The sequence below is a fragment of the Panicum virgatum genome, chromosome 3N, assembly GCF_016808335.1.
Source record: "Panicum virgatum strain AP13 chromosome 3N, P.virgatum_v5, whole genome shotgun sequence".
Classification (NCBI taxonomy): domain Eukaryota; kingdom Viridiplantae; phylum Streptophyta; class Magnoliopsida; order Poales; family Poaceae; genus Panicum; species Panicum virgatum.
The window spans coordinates 59,043,422-59,066,312 of record NC_053147.1 but is presented as its reverse complement, the minus strand read 5'-3'; the positions used below and the strand labels follow the sequence as shown (position 1 = coordinate 59,066,312).

At 48.4% G+C, this 22,891-nt stretch overlaps 3 protein-coding genes and 2 pseudogenes across 3 annotated transcripts; 3 read left to right on the top strand and 2 right to left on the bottom strand.

Annotated features, from left to right (window-relative positions):
- Positions 1-1,277: 1,277 nt before the first annotated feature.
- LOC120666378 (conserved oligomeric Golgi complex subunit 8-like) lies at positions 1,278-5,808 on the bottom strand. Its single transcript, XM_039946215.1, has 12 exons — positions 5,598-5,808; positions 5,336-5,488; positions 4,367-4,515; positions 4,134-4,211; positions 3,963-4,056; positions 3,685-3,759; positions 3,123-3,419; positions 2,952-3,019; positions 2,808-2,862; positions 2,496-2,634; positions 2,178-2,362; positions 1,278-1,993 (listed from the first exon to the last, which is right to left on the bottom strand). The coding sequence occupies exons 1-12, from the start codon at positions 5,739-5,741 to the stop codon at positions 1,631-1,633; spliced, it is 1,800 nt and encodes a 599-aa protein (XP_039802149.1). The 5' UTR covers positions 5,742-5,808; the 3' UTR covers positions 1,278-1,630.
- A 187-nt stretch (positions 5,809-5,995) lies between these two features.
- LOC120666380 (rRNA-processing protein FYV7-like) lies at positions 5,996-8,083 on the top strand. The gene is made up of 3 exons (XM_039946217.1): positions 5,996-6,257; positions 7,215-7,321; positions 7,512-8,083. Exons 1-3 carry the CDS (start codon positions 6,047-6,049, stop codon positions 7,791-7,793), a joined length of 600 nt encoding a protein of 199 aa, XP_039802151.1. The 5' UTR covers positions 5,996-6,046; the 3' UTR covers positions 7,794-8,083.
- A 7,059-nt stretch (positions 8,084-15,142) lies between these two features.
- On the bottom strand, positions 15,143-16,255 carry LOC120667947 (mucin-19-like). Its single transcript, XM_039947919.1, has 3 exons — positions 16,062-16,255; positions 15,728-15,979; positions 15,143-15,683 (listed from the first exon to the last, which is right to left on the bottom strand). Exons 1-3 carry the CDS (start codon positions 16,253-16,255, stop codon positions 15,143-15,145), a joined length of 987 nt encoding a protein of 328 aa, XP_039803853.1.
- Positions 16,256-18,294: 2,039 nt separating this feature from the next.
- LOC120667946 lies at positions 18,295-19,084 on the top strand (annotated as a pseudogene).
- A 2,731-nt stretch (positions 19,085-21,815) lies between these two features.
- On the top strand, positions 21,816-22,524 carry LOC120667945 (annotated as a pseudogene).
- The last annotated feature ends 367 nt before the right edge of the window (positions 22,525-22,891 follow it).

The following is a 22,891-nucleotide window of genomic DNA, read 5'->3' as shown; positions in this document are numbered from 1 at the left end:
TTCGTATGCACATTTTTTTTATTTAACTTATAAATTCCGCAAACCATACTAAATAAACGAATTTTTGAGAAAATTTGACACCATTAGATTCTTTGCACCTTGAAATATTTTTAGGAATTTTTTGGGAATTTTTTATTTTTTTGAATTTAAATTTAAATTTTGAATTTGGACCGGTTTCATACCGGACCGAACCGGAACCGGTCCGGACCGGTTTGACCGGTAACCGGTCAAACCGGACCGGTTACCGACGGTTCGGTTAACCCTGGTCTCGACTCGCGAGCTGGGCCCACCGCTTTTAATCACCAACTGTACCTTGGTCTACTACTCTCATATGTTCGCTGCTAACCTTGGTTTTAAAACATGTATGACACTGTTTATTTTTTTAAACACGGCCATTACCTAAAATCTAGTGCTTGGCTTTGTTAAATTTTAATGTAATTTTTCTTTTGACTTGTTACTTATTAATTATTGTTATTCTTTAATTAAATCAGATATAAGATGCAGTAGGGTGTATTTTCAAAAAAATAAGTAGCTCATTTGTTAAGTAAGAAAATTTGCCCATCATAGCTTTTATATTTTTATAACATATCAACCTTTTATATTTAATTGACCATTTGGAGATGATATGGCTAGATTTGTGTAAAACAATTGTGTGTTTACACTATTTTATAAAAAAAAACTAGTCCAGTATGTATATTATTTTATTTTAAAAATGTAAAGATGCCTGAAACCATTATTTTCTTCTTTCCTTCAATTTGTGTACGAGTCGGTGGAACAAGTAACCAGAAAACTATGATCGTCATACAACCACATTTTGCCATCAATACATGATCAAGACTGGATGTAGAACTTAGAATTATGAAGAAAACACAATTTTGTCAAAGTGTTGTCTTGTAGACCCTTTCTCCCAAAAAGAAAAAAGGTTTTGGCAGACCTCCCTTCCAATCCTCCATGCCTTTGATGAGAGGTACCATTGCATACACTGTTTGCCGTTAAATGTTGGTGCCGTGACATGAAGGGTACCCGATAGGATAAGGCGATGAGATGCGCAATGGCATGGGCCGCACGCAAATGCATGCCACCGCCCGTGGCGCGTCTTTTATCAATCCTTTCCTTCGTCATCCGCCTGCTGTTCTTTATTTCATTGACACTTTGCTTGCACTCGTCTCCAGCTTCTCTCACCTTTTTTTTCTCCCTGTTCAATCTACAGCTGGTTATTAGATAGAAAACAAAAGGTCAGCTCTATCTATCCATGCTCTCTCCAAGAATGGATTCCATATGACTGAGCTCTTCAATTTGAACAAAATGTGTAGTCAACAATGCAACCAACACAGTTTGTATTATCACATTATTGTCCAGGTTGGAACACTCTACCAGATCTAGGTATGGACTAACAAGTAACAGAGAACGGCTAAGGATTTGAGTGTGTTGTACAAATCAAGATACAAATATCTGCTGATGAGAAGCTTGTATACATTGTAGAACTGAGAGCAGAAAATACTGAGCGGAACTCCACGAATGTAACTTTGCGGCGGTATCCTCTCTGGTTGAAGATAACAAGGCCTTGATGAAGGGCTTCAACAGATTCCAAGAACAGAGATCCAAGCTACTTGCTTGACGGCGGACTGGTTCACGCATCATCCTGATCCGCAGAGGCTGGGGCTGCAGCATCACTGTTGACCTCAGGGCCCGGTCCATCAGCCGGGAGCCCATTATCGGTGACGGCTGACCCAGCGCTCTCAATGGACTGCTTTCGGTCGATGCCTCCCGACTGCCCTCGTTCAATGCTCCCCGACTGCTTCCTGCCAATGCCTCCCGACTGCTTCCTGTCTATGCCTCCTGACTGCCTTCTATCAATGCTGGAACTGTTTGATCTCGCAGGTACAATCAGTAGCTGGCTGACAGCGCTGAATGTGCTCTGGCACTCTGTGATCAGAGTTGCTGCGTTCGGGTAGCATCGGCCAAAACATGCAGCACAGTAAGGGTGTACGACCTGACATGAAAAATTAAGATGTGAACCTTTGATACGTCTAAAGAGAAATATTTACTGGGTACAGTTTAGACTTGATGGGTTTAAGACTTTTCAGCTGTTCAGTTTCATTTCATGTGTATTGTAACACGTCTTATTCTATTGCCAGATTCAAAACTGTTGCTCTATCATAGAAAACTTGACACACCTCGATAAATGCCTGACAGAGTGAAAGGAACAGAGCGGACTCATTCCCACGCAGCATTCGCATGGCGTTGTATCTAACTAGGGAGTCAGAGACTGCCTGTAATCCCTTCACCACCTCCTGAGCAAGGACATGTTTCAAGCTCAATGGCGCACATGGTCTCAGCTCATTCATTGCTGCTGAAACACCTGCACACAAGAATATTAAGAACATTAACATATCAACTTGTACTTGTACACACCAGTAACCAAAGATATGCTAGATTAGAGGCAACACATGGTGATGTAGAAACGAAAATTAAGTGTGATGTAGGAGAATTACCATTAACAAACACTGCAAGAGGTGGATGCTCCATTAAAACAGAAGGTGGAGTCACATCATCAGAAGTCTCATCCACAACTCCATTTGCTACGAAGCCAACAGATGGCATCGGAACCCAACGGTGTGAATCCAAAACCACCTAGCATGGTACAAGGTATTACAGTTGCAGTCAGATATTATACTAATAGATGCAGAGTCCAAAGAACTTCAAAGTTAGTTCAAAAGCAAAAACAGCATAGTGAATTCAGTTCAAATCTAGAACTGAACAGTATTTCATTTCAACATATATAAGGTTGCAGAAAAATGCTTTACCTGGAAATTTTCTACCGCCGTACTCATATTCTTTGAGAATAAATTTAGAACCACACTGCAAAAAACAGATAACACCATCAATAATAAAGCCCCTTTACAATCTTCACTCTTCATAAAAAAAATTCTGATGTAAATACCAATTACTTTTCAAAGATTGGTGGAAGTAAGCCACGGAAATCCAACCCAACTAAGCCAAGACCCATTGCACAATACTGCAACATGAAAGTGTTTCAAATTTATCAATGATACATATATCACTGCTAATCTTGTATAAAACAATAATCCAGAGAAAAGGGATCGGAAGCCAGTTCTTACCATGCATTGATCAAGAATGTTGGACAGAGACCCACCTTCAGTTATGTTTGGTAACATAACTTGAAGAGTTGTGAGGTGATTACTAACTTGTTGCATTACCCAGCTGAAAAGCAGCCCACCATCATAGTTCTCCTCATTTCCAGATTTATCATTGTTAAATATTGCTCGGTATTGATTAACAACATCAAACAAATGTACCCTGTGGCAAGTCACCATGCCTTTCAGGTAATCATAAACATTCCTCTGGTCCAGATCTTCAAGAATCCCAGACAGCAATGCTTCCCTGCACCTCAAGAACTAGAGATTATATCAGCATTAGAATATGAAGATGAACATGCTCAAATCATTTCCAGAAAATTGACCGCATAATATATGAAAGAAATCAGAGAAATAAATTTCTGCATTATTAAATTGTGAAACTCATGAATATTACTATAACATAAATATGTGTGGCCACGTGCTGACCCACACAATCCCATCGTTATGAATTGAGCAAGAAAGCAAAATGTCTCTTATAAAGCCTAATCATACAATGAAAATTATATGAAAATACTCAGAATACCTGTAATCGCAATTCTGATTCACTGAAAACTCCAATTCGACGCAAATGTGCTACAATACGAAGGCACTCAGGTAACTGTAGAAAATAAAATGAGTGTTAGATACATATGCGCTCTCAAGATGAATAAATCAAACAATTTGGGGTGAGAAGAAAGTATTGAAGATAACAAAGAAATACGATACATGCATAATATAATCTCTAGAATGATCAACTTCCCATATGATTTGTGTTCAATGCAACATAATCATTAATAATTTTTATTACACCAGCATCTTCACCTGAATATTTGACCGAAGTTTCTGGAGAAGCTGTGAAATTAGTGACTGTATTGTCTTCTTGACTTCAGCAGCTAATCCTTGGATAACAGGTAAACTTCAATTGGAACAGTGAATGGTTAATATAGCAGCAAATGTCAGTTGCTGCGGAAGGAGTTATGTTACAAAACTTACTCAGGGTGCAACTTTGAAATTTTGTTTACAAAAGCTTCTAGATCAAGTGCCTCATCATAGTTCCCATTCCGTATGCACCTACGAGCATTACCTTACAAATTTTCATGCATGATTCAGCAACAATAACAGCTGAAACTACGCATACTAGAAAATCAAATGATATTATTAACACCGACAACTCAAACATTCAGTAAACAACCAAGGTAAATGGTAAGAAAAAAGAAGTTACATACGTGTCCATCAGTTGTGGGATTTCAAGCAAGTCAAGCAAGGTACTATGGTTGGCTAGTAATGTTTGATTAAGCTTCCTCTCTTCCAAAATTTTCTGTGCTGACTTGACAAACTCAGTGCAGCCAGATGTTAAATTTGGTATCTCCTCTATCTACAATGGTGCACAAACAGCATGGTCAAACATTTCACATCATACTTTCAATGTAGCATGAATCAAACAATGATATAATGCTAGCATACCACATAGAAAGAGACAGAAGAAAATTTGGCATCTCCTTTATCTTCAATCAAGATGACTCACACAGTTACCAATGTTATTGAGAAACCTTGTTTCATCGTATAAACAGACTCTGAGGTTTTCACTGGCTAACAAATACTACACGTCTAACAAAAATTTCTGTCATGGATACAACCTATAAATCTGTATTTAATTTTTCCATGAAGTGCATTTGAACCTAATTTTGACAATACCATGTGTGCAGGTCATCTATTCAAACTGTTTAAAGGGTTCCTACCTGGTATACCAGTGATGTGTGCAAATTATGCAACGGTTCACCCAAGCCTCTCAAATACATTTGATCTTTATTTCTAGTCAGTGCTAATGCTGATTCATGTTTTGACATATGTACATTTGATCTTTATTTTTTAGTCAGTATCAATACATTGAAAGCAATTTTTTTGGTCCAAGTTCCAGTTAAGAATGACTGCACAGCAGAATTTCATTTCCGCTTGTGATACTACATCTACATGATCTCTTGGGCACAGCAATGACAAGATCAGGTGATCAGCTTGCTACCACCAAAAAGCAGCAGGGTTTAATCACTGCACCAGCATTAACTGAATTTTGCACTTGCTTGCTCAAGATCTACTTACTGATCATCATAGCACAACATCTTGCGATGCGAAGGGGCACGCAGTACAAGCAATGAAGCAAAGGGTGCTAGGAGCATGGAGGGAGCGGCCAGCATTACCAGGGCTTCGAGGTGGCTGTCGAACCCCTCGAGCTGCGCGCGGACGAAGGAGAGCGCCTCGGACGCCGCGATGAAGGCGGCGTAGTTCTCCACCGCCACCTCCTGCATCTGCCGCCGCACCCGCTCCGCGTCGACCCGCAGCAGCTCCGGCTCCTGCCCATCGCCCACCAAACCGACGAATACGTCACGGGGTCACCACCACCGCCCCCATCAGGGCGGCCGCGCGGAGGAGGGTCGGCGAGGCGAGGCGCCGCGGGCGTACCTTGTCGAGGCGCTCGATGGAGAAGGAGAGGAGCTCGGAGACGTAGGGCTGGTAGGCCGCGCCCGCGAGCGGGAGCGCGGAGGCCGCGGTGCCGTCCATGTCGGCGGCGGGGGCGTGGCGGTGGCCCGCGTCGAGGAGGTCCATGGCGGGTGAGATCTGGAGAGAGAGAAAAGGGGGGGAGCAGTGGGAGGGAGAACTGGAGAAGAAGGGGGCGGTGGTTTTAGCAGCCAAGCCCTTCGGGTTTTGTTTCCGTTACTCTTTGGTCCCTGATTTCCAGCCCAAAACGCACAGAGCCAAAAGGCCAAACGTTTGGCCCCAAAAGCCCAAGGACGACCCACTTCTCCAGCCCAAAAGGCCCAGTATCTGGCAAGAAACCAACCAGTGGGAAGCCCGACGGCCGAGGCCAACAGCTCGCCTAGGGTTTCTTCGAATCTTTGCGTTGCGCGAAGATGAAGCGGTCGCCGCCAGGGGAGACGTTGGCCGGCGAGGGAGGAAGCGGCGGGTTCGGGAAGGGGAAGGGGAAAGGGAGGTGGGGTGGCGGGAGCCGGAGGCGGAGACGGAACGAGCATCGGCTGGGCGTCGGCGGCGGCGGGGCGCTCTCCCTCGCGGCGTTCGCCAGCGCCAAGTCCCGGAACACCGGCTACAACCCGGCCCTCATCAGTGAGTACCGCCTCCGCCGCCGAATTGTAGCTCCCGAGGGTTCGAGGGCGTGGTTTGGGTGGGATTAGCACGTGGCGCCTTGCTCTGTCGGCACTACGGTGTCGCTTGGTTGACGCGCTGCTGTGGGCAGTTGCGGTAGGATTTTGTGGGGGAATTAAATTGTTTTAGTTGGCGTACTGTGTTTGTTACGCAGGAATCTTAGCTTTGTTCGCTTGGAGCACTTCGATCGGGGCCGGTTCTTTATTTGCTGATAGTTAATCATTTAATCTGCTCACACTTAGCATGAGGTTGATTGAATTCACGACGAGGAATTGGACTATTTCCCCTGAGGTTTGGATTGAACTGTGAATGATTCTAGGGGTCTAGCCGTCTACACAATCTTTCCCCTTGGAAGTATCATGATGTGGGATCTAGTTTCGTGTACTCAACTATCCCAATTAATCAAAATGGATGCTTCATTGTTTTTAAATTGTGAAACGAGTCGGGTCTCTGAGAATTCTCTTTAAAAATGCTGTATGCCTGGAACAATAATAGTGCACCTGAAGTCAGTACTCAGTATCTCATGCCCCTGTGTTCTTTGTTATGTTTTTCTTTACCAGTCTATTTCCTAGACCCACAATTGTCCCTTGGTGTACCACGGGCGTAAAATGCATGCTAGTCCTGCTATTGGGAATTTGAATTAACTTCATTCAGTGCTCATATACCTTCACATTGCGAAAATTGTGTGCATTACTTGTGAGGGGTCTAATGATGCAGAGCATGTAGCCTGCCTAAGCATGCTTCCTCGGTTTGATGGACAGTGGACTGGAGGTTAGGGGTAGAAATGTCATGTAATTAATTGATATACTTGTTTCCAAAAGCTCTATGTCAAATTATTTTGAATTATTTTGGATGTCTGCTGGTATTATTGTAATTTGATTCTAATTATATTGATGAAGTCATTGCTCTGATACGCAGAGAAGAAGAAAGAGTTCTACAATAATGCTAAGTTAATTAGCAAGTACAAAAGGACAAAGAAGCAACAAAGTCAGTCAAACAACCCTCCAGAATTTCCAATACGTGAGGTAATTTAACCCTCTTTGAAACTAAGTCTGCTTTCAGTGATAGAAATTAAACCAGTGGATAATATTTTGGGGCTGAAGTTATGATGTATTTTGTTATCCATTCACTTTCTTTTACTATGAAAATAAGCACAATTGTTCTGGTTGTTCGGAGTGCATAACTCAACTCATTTTATTTTATTTCAATTTTCAGGATAGGGGTGATAATGCACAAAATGTGCCAAAGCTGCATCATAAAGGGAATAAGCGCACTGCACAAAGCTTGAAGGAGGAATATGAGAAAAAGCGTGCAGAGGATGAGAAGGCTAAGAAGGAGCGGGATGCGATCATTCAGGCAAAGAGGGAACAACAGGAGAAGTCTGAGGTGAAGCGGAGAGAACTGAGGGAGAAGATGTTCAAGAAGACAAGATCTGGTCAACCTGTGATGAAATACCGGATTGAGCATCTCTTGGAGACTGCGCTACAAAGCAAGTGACACGATATTGGTTATCACCATCACTGCTGTCCGCCCAGGACCTAAGCATGCATTGCAGACAAATTTTGTAGTTCTGTTCAACTATCAGTTAAGATTAATCTACTTTTGTTGATTTGTTGTATATATCTTTTCTAGCAATCTTCGGATTTGATCACATCACTCTGTTTTTCCCATCTATGGTACTGTGCGCTTCAATTTTGCAAATGATGTAAGATGACCAGGGAAGACCTGACTGCTCAGAAACAATTGGATCCATAAGCCATGTGATTCCATTAGCTATTAATTTGATATTGTGTTGAGCAAATTTAGTACAGTATGTTTCTGGCTCTGCTAATGTCCCACAGCTTTCTTTGTTAGGGAAGTATAAATCCAACTACCATTTCTTCAGAATATGGCCTAACCACCATCCAGATCAAGGAGATCATCAGAAATTCAGAATTTAGCCATTGACATGTTTGCATAATGGATCATAGTGGTAGTAGTATAATCCTGCCTATTGTTGAGCAACTAGTGGATGGAGGTTGGGTGATCATGCTGAAGTGTATGTCCACAGAACTGTCCGGGCCAGCAGAGTCAGGATTCTGCACTCTGCACAGTTCCTGGCAAGCAATCCGATGCGCGTCCATCCATCTTTCCATCATGGGAGGCGGCAGCTCCGGCGAGGTGGGCGCGTCGGCAGCGATCAGCCTCGTGCTGCGCATCGCGACGGTGGGGCCGTCGCTGGCCTCGGCGATCATGACGGCCGCCTCGACGCGGTGTGTACCGGGACGACGGCAGTGCCGCCGGCACCGTCTCCTACGGCGGCGACTACTCCTTCAAGCAAGCGTCTCTCCCATCGGTGCGTGACGTCGCCGCGTCCGTGTCCATCACAGTGTGCAGAGAAGACGAGGGTGGTAGAAAGGAGAAGGAAGAAGAGGTAGAGAAATGTAAGGTTGAGTTGATCGTGACGGAGAAGGCGAAGGAGAAGGATGACAAGGAGGCAGAGAAGAATGAGAACGAAGTAGAGAAGGGCCGCATCTGCACACTGGTCAGTATGCCTCCGGTGATGCCGCCCATAGTGACCATTCACCAAGTTCCCAGGTGACGGGATCGAGGAACGGGGAACGGGAACGGCACAAAGCTCCTGGAATGGCGTTCCCGGAACCTTCCTATCCTGGTGACTATGATCAAGCGGCCGTGCCATGCCATGATGGAGATGTGCATATCCGATCCATTGAGCTTTGTGTGAAATGCATATATGTTTGGCGGCAAACCTTGTAAGAAATCAAGAGTACCTGCAGAGGTCTTTTTAAAACCGATCGATGTTCGTCAATCTTCAAGTTAATTATTTACTTTTGTGCTCTTATGCATGGGGCTAATTTTAAGTTTGCAATCCGAAGAAGTTACTGTTCAAAAAATTCTGAAGAAGTTTTATTAGTAGCACGTTGCAAGAAAATTGAGTGAGGAGAGCCTCCAAAGGTGAGGTTTAGCTTTTCCGATTTTAAAAGTTCACCACGACCTGTGAAACAGTATACGGACGCCAACTAAACTTAAGCCAAGCAAGACATGATATTTGTCAAAAAAAATTATTATTTCGTTCGTGCAAAATAGGATCCATCATAAGGCATGTAATAACATCCTGAATATCGCAATATATGCAAGATGTATACCGAAGTCACAAAAGTAAAACGGGGTCGGCCAGCAACAAACATACTTAATTAGCTTCCAACGAATAACAAATAACACAATCACCATAGCAAAAGGTAAAACATTGAACATAGTGGCTTCTAGCCTCGTCACCCATAAATAGCAGTAGTTAAGGATCTAAATAGCAGTAGTGAAGGATCTGAACGGGCGACAAGAGGGTTAATGGAAGCCTTTAAATAAAAAAAATTCAATGAGAGCAAAGCTCTATACCTCCGAATTCAGGCCCCGTTTGGCGCTCGGGAGGAGCTTCAGCTTCGTACTACAGTACCGCGGCACTGTGCGGCAGTGTAGCACGAAGCCGGAACGAGAGCCGCGCGTGCAAAATGAACTAGCACAGTAGTGAAGCCGGAGAAGTCAGGAAATCGAGGCTTCATCTGTTTCACTACAGTAGTGGTACAGTAGATCTACAGTACCTGTAGCCGAAGCCTCTGGAGCGGTGCCAAACGGGGCCTCAATCTGACACGCCTCTATTCTAACCGTCACGGTGACACAAGACAACTCATGATGAGCTCACCCTAGGAACGGTTAGGAAAATCTGGACGTAAAGCGGAAACGAAGATTAACCAAAATGCTAATAGTTTTGGCATAAAGTGGAAGCAACCGAGAAGCACAAACCTGAGCAAAAGCTACCACGAAAGCTTTAATTAACCAAGCAAGCATGAGATGGTTTAACAATGATTAGCACTTCTTAAAAACAAGTGGAAGGAAAGTTTATCCAAAAAACCAATCAAGAGACTCACCAAAAGATAAGAACAAATAGCTATAAAAGAGCCCTCTTAATTAAGCATGCAAAGACTAGCAATAATAACTAATTAACCTAAGTCAACTAAGTATGCAAGCGTTGATCAAAATTAGCAAGAACTAATTAACCTAAGTCAACTAAGTATGCCAGCGTTAATCAATAATAATTCACAAGAAGCACACAATTCAAATAACTTTTAGGGTAAAATCGTCTAAATAATTTTTTGGAGCATCGGACGGACCTGGCGCCTTCACGACTTCGCTTCGCCTCGATGCAAGCTTTGCGATGGTGCCACGTATCCTCCGACTCTAGTCGCCATCCGGTTCTGACTCCCAAACCGATAAACCCACTGACGCTCGATTTTAAGGTCCAAACATGCAAACATGCCCCCTCCGATGTTGACGCGCATCTGGCCTCTGCCAAGCTTTGACACATTCAAATATTTCGCGCTCCCGCCGCACAGGCAACCTACTCTAGCTTGCCATCGCATTCCTGCTTGACTTGACCGACGCCGTCTTCATCACCGTCTCGCCCTTTGTGTACTCTTGCTCTGATCGTGCACCATGTAGATCGCCCATTACTCCATCCGGACTTCTTGGGTCCCTCGGCACCAAGCCTCCACTTGTCCTTCACCACCACATGATGCATCGGCGTCAAGCCTCTTGCTTGCCCGTAATCATGTATGGTCTGTCGCACGCAAGCTGGAGCTCACTCTTCAGCACATGCCGTCGATCGTTACATCGCATCCTGCACTTGCACATCACGAGCTAAGAGATACATCAAATCCACGTAACGTTGTCAATTACTCATCTTGCAAAGGTGACCGCCATTGATTCTCAAGTACATAAAAACCTGCATATATGTGATGGGTGAAGATCGCCTTAGGCTTTTTAGGTTATTCCGAGATAGGAGGGATCAAAGGGGATTGAGAGGGATTAGATCATCAACTGACTTGTAGGGGATCTAGTCCCCCTTGATCCCTCTTAGCTAGGGATTAACTAAAATGGCATTAGGGCATCTCCAACCCGCAGACGGCGGCCGTATGCAAGTTTAGGAAATCTGGAATACAAAAAGTTAAATAGACAACTCCTCCAAACCACAGACAGTAGCTGTCTATTTAATTATTTAATGCTTTAGATGCAGCAAATGATCAATTGTGAACAACATCTCTATATACTTTGTGTTGCTACATGCTTCATCTCATACATCTTTGTATACTATACATACTAGTATATGATTAAAAATTCTAAAAAATAAATAAACAAAACACCCTCAACCTTATCTCTTCAGGCTTCCAATTACCACTCCGTCTCAAACCTCTTGCTGTCTCATCCCTCCGCTCTCTATCTCATGGCGCCGCTCTCTCTCTCTCTGCATCTCATGGAGGCCAACGCGGGGAGGCAGCACGCGGCCGGCGTTGGGGAGGCAGCTCGTCGGGCGCATGCGCTGCGGCCGGGGGGAGGCAGCTCGACGGGCGCGGGGACGGCCGAAGCAGAGAGGCAGCTCGGCGCGGGAGGCAGGCGGCCGGCGCGGGCAAGGTGACCCGTTGCGGGCGCGGCGGCGGCTCCGCGGCCGATGGCCAGATCCGCCCAGGCAAGGCTCGACGGTCACATGGAGGAATGCCGACGGATGAGCGGCACTCGCCATCGATCGTTTTCCTCCCGCGCTCTCCTGGAAACCGCAGGGTGGAGCACCGGACCGCTGCTGTCGCCGAGCCATCCTCCAACGGGGCTCAGAAGTCGTCTGCTCATGTGAGAGAACGTGCCCGTTCCGTCGCCTGGCGAGACGACGACGCAGCCGTCTACTCGGGCGACCGAGGGCTCATCTGCAAAATTGTCCTCAAACCAACAGCAAACCGACGAGCGTTGGAGCTGCCCTTAGGTGGCGGGCATTGCGTCGGTCATAAGAGATGGGTCAAATATAACTCATAAAAGGTTGATATTTAATTCCATGGTTGCTAAATTAAAAGGTTGCTAATTTCATCAGAGATGTACTCCTCTTCCGCTTCCATGATTGCTAATTTCTGCGTAGATGCTTAAGGTTGGTGACGAATACATTTTTTAACTGTTTGGCGGCCCACATCATCAATAATCTGGGAATCTCAATTGTTTGCCCTGTGCTGATTGGTTAACGTTGTGCCTACTACTCAACTAGCCAATTAGCAAATTATGAATTAATTAGGCTCATTAGATTCGTCTCGTGAATTAGCACTCAGCTGTCAAAAAACATTTATAAACAGATTTTATTTGATACTTCAAAATAGTAAAAAAAATTTTGATGTGATAGGGACTTAAAAAAAGTCTGTGGAAACAAATAAGGCCTAAAAGAAAATGTTGGCGTCGTTATACAGATGGAATCTTGAAAATGAACACATATTTTAGTACTGTTGGTGAGATAGATGCTTAAGGTTGGTACACGACAGTGGCGGACCCAGGAATTGAAATTAGGGTAGTCCTAGCGAAAAAATTTCAAAATGCAATCCGGTATGATAGCATAGCAGTTTGGCAACAATAAGATATATAACAATCAAACTTACAATAACATAAGTAAAAAGGTCCCTTAATACATTCAATTCAACAAATCAGTGGGGAAGGAGAAGCAATCTTCTTTGCTTTCGCTTCATGTTTATGATAAAGAAGAGCAATGCTTCCATTCTTCATGGCTCAAGTGCAATGTTTATGAAAAAATTGAGCAATATTTCCATTAAGTGAGATTGAGATGAAATTGTGAATTGATGAAATCAAATCGCTTCATGTTTCTGAAAAAATAAACTTACCAGTGAGTGAGGTTAGGGGAGGACCGGAGGAAGCCGCGCGGGACGGGCCGCCGGACCCGGACAGCGGGAGGCGACGGTGCGCCGGCCATGCCTTGCGCTGTTGCGCCCCTGCTGCGGCGCGAGGCGCACGGCCGTGTGCCCAGGCACGGTGCTGGCGGGATGCGGGACGAGGGAGGCGGCGGGCGCGTGCTCGCCGGGGCGCAGTGCCAGGCGGCCGGCGGCGGGAGGTCTAGCGCCGTCGCGCTGGGTAGCGTACGTCGCCGGGATGCGGGACCGGGCGGACGGTGGGCGGCGGCTGGAGGCGTCAGGCGCGGGTGGCGGCGGCGCTTTGCGTCGGGGTCGCGGGGAGGGGAAAGGGAGTGTGGGAGCCAAGGATTTGGGCTGAGGGAGGTGGACTGATGGAGAGGTGATGAGTTAATGGGCTGAGTGAGCTGTTGGACCAAATTTGGACTCTGTTTTGAAGATCTAAAAAGTTTTTGGGCCAAAATTTTGTGTAGTCCTGGGCCTACTCTGACTACCCATTGGGTCCGCCACTGGTACACAATTGTTTTTTTAGAGAAAATTTGGTACGCGATTGTTTGATCAAATGTCTTGGAATCTCTAGCTGCATGCCATTCTCACCATTCGATCCCGCCATCGATCTGGCGAGCCATGGGCGGCGACGGCCGCAGCTCCGGCGAGCGGGGGCGTGGGAGGCGCTCAGCCTCGTGTTCCGCATCGCGACGGTGGGGCTGTCGCTGGCATCGGCGATCATGGCCGCCGCCTCGTCGCAGTGCGTGTCCACCTGGGACGACGACGGCAGCGCTGCCGCCGGCACCGCCTCCTACGGCGACTACGGCTCCTTCAAGTAAGTTGGTTCGCCGCCGTCGTTTCTTCTCACGCGCACGACCGCCGAGGCACAGCGCTGAATCGCCGGCGGGTGGCGCGGCCGCGCAGGTACTCGGCGCTCGCGGAGCTCCTGTCGGCGGCGCTGCAGGGCGCGGCGATCTTCCTGGAGGTGGTGGGGAAGGAGAGGTGGGCCGGCGCCGTGGAGCTCATCGACAAGCTGGTGCTGGCGCTCACGTCCACGTCCGCGCCGCTGCTGCTCTTCGCCGACGACATCACCTCCTGCGGCGGACCGCGGCGCCGCGGCGGCGGGACTCGCCGGCGCCCCAGAGGTTTGGACGACATGCTCCGGCTGGCGGCGTATGTCAGCCTCGGACCGGTGGCGCTGACCGCCGCCAACGAAGTCGTGAAGAAACTCAGACGGCATAAGAAGGTCGAAGTCCCGCCGCCACCTCCGCCACCGCCACCGCCTCCGCCGCCGCCACCACCTCCTCCACCGCCGCCACCACCTCCACCACCGCCACCGCCTCCGCCGCCGCCGTGCTGGTGCTCGTGTTCCACGGTGACGATGCCGTGGTGCTGCGAGAACCACGACCCGTGCAGCTGAAAAGGAATTCGATTGCGCCAAAGTACATGCATGTGCCAAAGGAATTCTGATGAAAAACAGTACGGACTCCATGCTGCTCATGGAGGTCCTGCTGCAGAGCTTGAGTTGCCTGCTGTGCTGAATGTTTGACAACCACATGAATGTCCATCCTTTTTTTAAAAAAAAATCAGCGCATCGAGGAAAAGTATTGTTGATTGTTCAGTTTCTTTCTGGGATGGGCACACAGTTTTAACCTTGATTTTTGTTTGACCAACTGTAGCTATTATATGCTCCATTTTTTGTGGGTATTATTAGAACACCAGAATGCATCTGCAGATTATGTACCTTGTTTTGTTCTTTTATTTGGAAGAGATAAAACAGAAAGGCCTGATGACCAACTTGAGGTCATGTAAGAATGCGGGCGAACAGGCTGTAATTTTTTTCTTGGAAGTGATAGTAGGTGCTAATATGGAACTCACATGGTGTCAGTCAGTCTTCTGTTCTGGGCTTCTTGCATTCAACAAACCGCGTGCTACGTATGTTATTGCAGTGCTTCATAAACAGGTACTCGATCTGTCATCTGTGAAAGCCTCGGACAACTTGGCGATACAAAACCGTGCTATGCTATGCTCAAGAATGCTCTTGGTCGCTCCCTCGTCTCCATCAGTCCATCTTATCAGTTATCACCACTTGATGCATCGATAATAAGCAGCAAAGCACTGATGATCTTATTATTAAGCTCTGAATATATAGGAACTTAACGTGAAGACGAAAGGCGGCAAAACAACAGCATCACTACTAACATCACAATCACAACAAATGGTGTTGGCGTGCGATCGCACCCGCCGTCGCAGCCGCAACTGCATGGCCGTGGCGGATGAGGAGGTGGCGGCGGCGGCCGTGGAGTGGGACTGGGTGGAAGCGGCGGCAGCCAGGGACAGGGAGAAGCAGGTGGTGACGGCCGTGGAGTGGGTGGTGACGGCGGTGGCAGGCACTGGACAGGAGGTGCTGGTGGTGGCGGCGGCGGGGAAGAAGGCGCTGGCTGGACAGGAGGTGATGGTGGTGGCGGCGGGGAAGAAGGCGGCGGCGGCGGCCTTGGTGATGGCTGTGGAGCAGGAGGCGTTGGAGGCGAAGGTGTTGGTGGCCGGACTGGTGGGAGAGGAGGCTGCGGCGGCGGCGGCGGCGAGGGACGACGAGGCGTTGGTGGTGGCGGTGCCCGTCGAGGGGGTGGTGACGGCGACGGCGACGCCGGCGACCGCTTCAGTTTCTTCACGACTTCGTTGCCCGCGACCAAGACCACCGTGGAGAGGTTGGCGTACGACGCCAGCTCAAGCCTGTTTGCGCCGAAGCTCACGCGCTGTCGCCGGCGACTCCCGCCGCCGCCACGGGGCGGCCCGCAGGAGGCGATGTCGTCGGCGGCGAGCAGCAGCGGCGCGGCCGTCGACGTGAGCGCCAGCACGACCTTGTCGACGAGCTCCACGGCCTTGGCCCACCGCCCCTTCCCGACCACCTCCAGGAAGATCGCCACGCCCTGGAGCGCCGCCGACAGCAGGTTGGCCAGCGCCGCGTACCTGCACACATACACGATGAGCCCTTCGAGTTCGATCTGCCTCCAGTGGGAGCTCGCGCGGCGCGGCCATGGCCGGAGCTTACCGGAATGAGCCGAGGTCGCTGTACGAGACTGCGCCGGCAGCGAGGCCGCCGCCGCCGTCCGGCCGGGACGCGCACTGCTTCGAGGTGGCCGTCATGACGGCCGACGCCAGCGAGAGGCACACCTTGGCGATGCGGAACACGGTGCTGGCCGCCTCCCACGCACCCCGGTCGCCGGAGCTCGCGCCGCCGGCCATGGTGTGGAAGTGGAAGAACTGTGGATGATGAACGGGCACCAGAGGGCGGATCGGAGGTCAACTGGTCGAGCAGGTGAACCCCCATCAACGATTATAAGTGTGCAAATATATGTGTTCACCCACCTTAAGCATCTCAACTGTAAACATATGTGCTCTGACTAGTCTTCTACTTTTCTTGCTGTAGTTAAGCTTATCTTGTGAACAATGTAGTTGGGCACTTGTGATCTTTTGTATTTTACAAGCATAATAATCAAAGATACAACCCACAGGTCACACCACACCACAGCACAGGTCAGATGACAAGTTTCTGAATTCTGAACACTGCTTGACAAACTGGACAGGAGCTGTGTTGATAGCATGCAGCATGCCTGAAAAACAAAATGTGTTCCTACCTTGTTTTCGTTTTCTTGCGTAGTAGCAAAGGGGAGCCAACTATAATTGGTTGTGATAATCGAAAGGAACCGTTTCGTACGAAACCTTGTTGGTTTTCCCAACAAGATCTCTGCACAAATCTGATCGGAGTGGAAGAAGAGGAAATCGAGAGCAGAGCTGCAGGGCGGATAGCAAGGGGAAGAAGAGGAACAGGGACAGAGGTAGGAGAAGCATGTTGGGTTCTGTTCAATCGATCCCGGCTTTCTGACTCTGATATTGGCATGTTGCTCTCCAAACCTCTAGTGAGACCAACCTCTACCTCTAGGGAAAGAGGTAGGAGAAGCATGTTGATTTTACTTCAAAAAAAAAAAGCATGTTGATGACACTGACGAACCCAGTGAAGACTCAAATTATATCTTCGAAATATATGTAATTTGTTTTCTTTTTTCATTCCCAAATTTATATTCTGTCTCCAATACACATCAGAGTTATGTATCATTTCAATAGAGTAGAATAAATAAAGTTTTACAAGGCCGGAGTCTATCAAAACCTTACAACTTCCGAAAGATGAACATCATTGGGACTACAACTACAACACTTAATTATGGTTTCTTCCAACGACATTCTGATTGATGCAGCTTTCAAGTTGTTTCAGTATGAAAATATGAATCAAGTCATCAACCATACCGTCAAACGAAGTCGTTTTAGTTTTGTTGGAAGTTAAACTTGGCTAACTTGGGCTAAGTTTTTTTTTAAAAAAAATTGCATCAATATATACAACTTTAAGACTATAAATGCAGCACTAAATATGTCTTGTTAATGCGTTTATTTGGTATTATTATGTTAATCATTTTTCTAATCTATTTCAAACAAGGACTAAATCTAAGCACCAAACTCTCAAAAGAGAGTACTATATATATATATATATATATATATATATATATATATATATATATATATATATATATATATATATATATATATATATATATCCAAACGATCTGGTTAATGAGACAGCATAAATGTGGCATGTGCCATTAGCACTGGCCTGCTAGGCGGCTCGCCGGCCAGGCCGCACCGTCCAGCCCAAGGTAGCTTTCCCAGGTTCCAACCAAACAAGCCCCACAATGGTGAGCATACTAAACAGTTTTTTTTTAAAAAATAATTATAGTACTAAGACTATCTCCAAAAAAGAGACCCAAACCTAAAAATGGGTGCGGCACAGTGTTTTTGGGAGGCAAAACACCCTCCAACAGGCGACGCAAACGAGCAACCCATTTTGGGTCTGAGCCGACCCGCGACGCATGTTTGCGTCCTCCGTCCGTCCTTTTGCGTCTCCGCATAGCCGAGTCGGGCCCACTGGAAGGGGATAGCCGGAGCTGCGCGCGCGTTTTGCGTCGTGGCTATTGGAGACCGGAGATTTTGCGTTGCGTGACCTCTCTCCTGCCCGCGACACAAACACACGAATGGGTCTCGTATTTGGGTTGGCTTGTTGGAGACAGTCTAATAAACACAAAAAAGAGCTTCTGCAGTTGCAGTTGCAGCTCTTCCGGTTTCCATTTCAGGCTAACCGCCACCAACCAAAAGCTGCCACCAACCTCTCCCTCCCTCTCCTCCTCGCAGTGCGCAGGTCACGTGCGCGCTGCTCGCCTGACTGGCACCCATGGCCATGGCAACCCAGCGCAGCCGCCGCTAGCCTGCTGCTGCTTCTCTCTCGAGACAAAGGCCAAAGCTTTCTTCGCAAACCGAGGCCGACCGAGAGAGGAAGACCCGACCCTCCGATGGCGGCGGCGCCGGCAGGAGGACTCCCGCTGGAGCTGTCTCTGGACACCGTGGCCGCGCCCCCGGCGGCGACGGCGGCCGAGTCCGCGGTTGAGCGGCGGCGGCGGCGGGTCAGGGACGTCCAGCGCAGGCGCCGGGCTAGGGTGTCCGCGCTCTACGCCGAGCTGGACGCGATGCTCCCCAGCCTCCCCACCTCTCGGGTGAGTGAACAACTCGGTGCTCTCGGTTTCCCGGCGATGCCGGGGCGGCACGCCGCGCCCTATGGCGGCGGCTTTAATTTGTGATTTTTTTCCCCTGGCCATGGATGGCGGCGGTCGCGGCGCGCAGCGGGCGACCCAGGAGAAGATCGTGGACGCGGCGGTGGCGCGGGTGAAGGCGCTGGAGGACACGGCGGCCGCGCTGGAATCGTGCCGCGGCGCGCCCCGCTCCGGGCGCGAGGTGGCCCTGTCCCGCGGGACCGTGACCGTCTCGGCGCGGCTGCCGGCGCCGGAGCCCGCTGGCGCGCTGCGGCGCGTGGTCGAGGCGTTCGAGCGGCGCGGGGCGAGGGTCCTGGTGGCCACGATGGCGCGCCACGGCGGCGGAGAAGGCGGCGCCGTGGTCGTCACAGTCACCGCGGCCGCCGCGGCGCCGGAGGTCGTGGAGATGATCAGGGCTGACATCGCCAGCATCAACTGATGCCATCCTCGCACCGGTGAACTTCATGGGGCTGTCGGCAAATGCCCCCCTTTTTTTGTAAGAAGATAAAGATTCAAATTTTTGTAGATGAACGACGAACAGAGCAGAGCAGAAGAAACGTTGATCAAGCAGTTTGATTCACATCTTTTGCTACCAAAATGACTAGAAACCCTGCACGGCTTTTATGAACAGTGTGATATTCATTCATTTTACAACGTTATTTTTGTGTCGTTCATGTTGAAACTTAAGCGTGATTTGTTCTTTTGATGCGAAAAAGGAATTGGGAATTTAAGCCGGAGGAGTCTCCCTTGTGTTCTGTTCACTTGAAACTTCACAAAATCTAGCAATATTTCTCTTTTCATGAATCATCTTGGTTCTTTACCCTGTTCCAGCTTAGCATTTCTCTTGGGGCCCACTTCTTTTTCTTTTAGGAAGAAAACAATCTTTTGCAAAGACACCTCTGATTACGAAAAACATAGCTCTGCAAGGAGTCCCCTGATCTAGCATAACTTTCTATTGAAGATGGCCATCAGGTCAATCTTTTTGCAGCAAAGAGGAAAGAAAAATCTGCAGAAAGAGATTTACCAAAATGACATGTAACTACTTAGGAGTAGATCAAACGTTCCCAAAAAGATTCAGACAAAAAATACAGTACACAAGCAATAGTTAGAAATAAATGTAACTAGAACATACTTTGATCAACTACAGGTGGAGTACTACAGCAAGGTGCGAGTACTACGAGTATCTGAAACCAACCTGCAATCCGTGGCTGGAGCATTCCAGCGTGGTGGCAGTTACACGTGGGAGTTGGGAGCCAAGGTGGAGCAATATGGCTCACGGTAAATGCGGTCTTTGCCTTGCCCGTCGCTGCCGTCAGGGCTTCGCCATGGGCCACTCTTGCGCGAAGTAGTCGCCGTGTGCCAGGGAGACTTCGCTCTCAAAATCTGGTAGTGACCGGCATAATAATGAACACTAGATCGCAAACCCAAACCTAGACTTTGAAAGTTTATGGACCTAAATAAGACCTGGGAAAATATTGAGGCCAATGCATTTCATTCAATCATATTCATTTCTAAGGTCTCCTATATTTTGTATCATCTTGCTACAAATAAATTGGCTCCCTTTTTTTATGGCATTGGCTCCCTTTTCTCGGCAATGAACTAGATATGCAGAGTTTATTTTATTTGGGATCTACCCAAGTTACAAGGAAAGTATATAGAAGCACAGAGCATACAATTCCAATAAAACAAAAGACAAGGTGCAACAAGTCATTCTATATGAACTAACAAACAGCTCAAATCCATTCAAATCAGGCTCAGTAAGTAGTGATCAAATTCGGAGCATATAACAGCCTAGAATTTTGCAACCTCATGCATCACACATCACAAGTGACACGTCACATTCATATGCTGCTGTGCGTTTACCCCATTTTCACTTCCAAATTTATTTTCCTTTGGTGAGAGGACACAATCATGGGGCTAGTAAACTGAGTTGTCGTTATAGAAAATTTTCTGCAGAAACGAAGATAGGTTTTGATCCCTTTTTCTTCTTAATACAATCAAATATTGATCAATGTCAAGGAACTACACCGATAGTACAAGGATGATTTTTAGTATTTCAGTCCTTTGTACTCATTAATTATCACGTATATTATTATATATCCAAGCTCCCAGCCGTTTACAAGCAGCACAACCTATCAAAAAGGCAACAAAGGCACAGTGCAAAAGAAAGGCAAGATTCAAAAGCAGCTTCTCCTTTCTCTGTCAGCAGCAGCCAGCAGCAGAGCTCATCTGAACCTGACAAGCAAGCTCAGCTGATCACTCAGCAGAGGAGAATCTCATGCATGGATGCTCCTCCTCCACAAGAAACAAATTTCACAAACCGGGGCACAGCATTAAAGACGCCCAAACAAATTTCACAATGCAAGAAAGTAAGAAACATTTTGCCATACCCAGGGTTCCACATCAGGATTTAAAACATGATCTCCCAAACCGCATTGCACAGCTATGCTCTCCTCAACAGCCAAAAAAAAAAAACTCCCAAACACCATTATAGAGATGCCTCCTGCCTCTAGTGGTCAAACAGATTTCATGAGAAATTTTTTTTCAAAGAAATTGTTTTCATGCCCACAGTTCCACAGGATTTAAAACATGATCTCCCAAACCCCATTCTACTGCTATTTTCTCAACAGAAAAGTTGTGTGCATTCTGAACCAAGCAGCCTTTTTATTTTTTGAAAATACAGACTTTTTTTTATGAAACCTGAACCAAGCAGCTTTCCTCCTTGTCCCCTTGTGAAGGAAAACCCTGTGCTTGACCGCTTTCCCGAAGCAGGCCGTTCCTCCGGTCTCCCTCCTCTGCGGCCGCCTTCTACAGGCCGCCTGCAGCTTCCATTCCCGGCTACCCACCACCAACCCAAAGCTGCCGCAACACTTTGGTCGATCACATGGCCACTGCCCACTGCACCCCCCCCCCCCCCCCCGACACGCCGCCATGTCATGCCAAGGCCACCAGACAGCAGCAGCACCCCGCGTCTTCTTCCTCCTCCCCTCCTCAAGACAAGATCAAACGCGCCCGCCCGCCCTGCAGAAGCAGAAGCAGAAGCAGAAGCCCGTGGCGCTAGCACAGAGGGAGGGAGACGCACGCACTGCTCGTCGGCCATGGCTGGAGGAGGGTTGCTGCCGCTGGACCTGTCGCTGGCCACCGCGGGGGCGGGGGCGTCGGCGTCGGCGTCGGCGGGCGAGCGGCGGGCGGGGCCGCGCGGGCACCGGCGCACCGTGTCGGCGCTCTTCGGGGAGCTGGGCGCGATGCTCCCCAGCGACCTGCTCCCCAACCGGGTGAGTGCGAGCCCGCGCTCCTGCTCGGTTCTTGGCAACGCCGGCGCGCCGTCGTGGCGCAAGGCGAGTTTTTTTTTCCTTTCTTGTTTGACGTTCTTGGCGATCCATGGCGGCCGCGTGCGTGTGCAGCCGGCGAGCCGGGAGGAGATCGTGGACGCGGCGACGAAGCAGGTGAAGGTGCTGGAGGAGACGGCGGCCGTGCTGGAGACGTACCGCGCGGTGCGGGGCGCTGGCGCCGGCGCCGCGCCGCGACCCGAGGTGGCCGTGGCCGTCGGGACCGTGTGCTTCTGCGCGCGGCTGCCGGCGCCGAGGCCCCGTTCCCTGACGCGCGTGCTGGAGGCGTTCCACCGGCGCGGGGTGGAGGTGCTGGTGGCCACGGTGGCGCGCCACGGCCATGGTCAGGGCGGCGCTGCCGTGGTCACGGTCACCGCGGCCGCCGGAGGTGCTGGAGCTGATCAGGGCGGACATCGCCGGCATCAACTGATGATCACCGGGAGTTTCTTTTTGGCGTCTCTTGCTACTCCCTCTCCCTGTTGCTTGCAGCTTGCTACCTCATCGAATGGTCTCCTGGTGTTGTTTTTGGAGCACAAAATTAGGGCTTCTTAGCACCGATTAGCTAGATAGGAGAGGTGATCACTGATCAGTGCTGGAACTAACCGATTAGCTAGATAGGAGAGGTGATCACTGATCAGTGCTGGAACTAAGTAGCTTGATGAACATTGTCCTGCAACTCCCATTCGATCCGAGAAACAAGAGGATGCCTCTGTTGCCAGTCATCAGGGTTGTAGGAAACATGGACGGGTTTTTCCTTTTCATTTCCTTTGAAACATTTTATTTGCGTTTCAAACTTGACAAGACGCTTCCTGTCCAGTGTCGACACAACACTCGAAGAAGCCACGCTAAACATGAAGATCAGGATTATTAGGGGAGAAGAAACAGCAATCCATATCCACTACATTTCTTTTTGTCTT

What these genes read in the sequence shown, in the direction of transcription:
- LOC120666378 (XM_039946215.1), bottom strand. Translation starts at nt 5,741, where the DNA reads ATGGACCTCCTCGACGCGGGCCACCGCCACGCCCCCGCCGCCGACATG. An exon ending in ATCCCACAACTGATGGACAC is followed by an intron (nt 4,212 to 4,366) that starts GTATGTAACTTC and finishes TAATGCTCGTAG; the next exon opens with GTGCATACGGAATGGGAACT. An exon ending in CGGCGGTAGAAAATTTCCAG is followed by an intron (nt 2,635 to 2,807) that starts GTAAAGCATTTT and finishes GTACCATGCTAG; the next exon opens with GTGGTTTTGGATTCACACCG.
- LOC120666380 (XM_039946217.1), top strand. Translation starts at nt 6,047, where the DNA reads ATGAAGCGGTCGCCGCCAGGGGAGACGTTGGCCGGCGAGGGAGGAAGC. An exon ending in CTACAACCCGGCCCTCATCA is followed by an intron (nt 6,258 to 7,214) that starts GTGAGTACCGCC and finishes TCTGATACGCAG; the next exon opens with AGAAGAAGAAAGAGTTCTAC. An exon ending in CAGAATTTCCAATACGTGAG is followed by an intron (nt 7,322 to 7,511) that starts GTAATTTAACCC and finishes TTCAATTTTCAG; the next exon opens with GATAGGGGTGATAATGCACA.
- LOC120667947 (XM_039947919.1), bottom strand. Translation starts at nt 16,255, where the DNA reads ATGGCCGGCGGCGCGAGCTCCGGCGACCGGGGTGCGTGGGAGGCGGCC. An exon ending in AGCGACCTCGGCTCATTCCG is followed by an intron (nt 15,980 to 16,061) that starts GTAAGCTCCGGC and finishes GTATGTGTGCAG; the next exon opens with GTACGCGGCGCTGGCCAACC. An exon ending in AACAGGCTTGAGCTGGCGTC is followed by an intron (nt 15,684 to 15,727) that starts GTACGCCAACCT and finishes CGGGCAACGAAG; the next exon opens with TCGTGAAGAAACTGAAGCGG.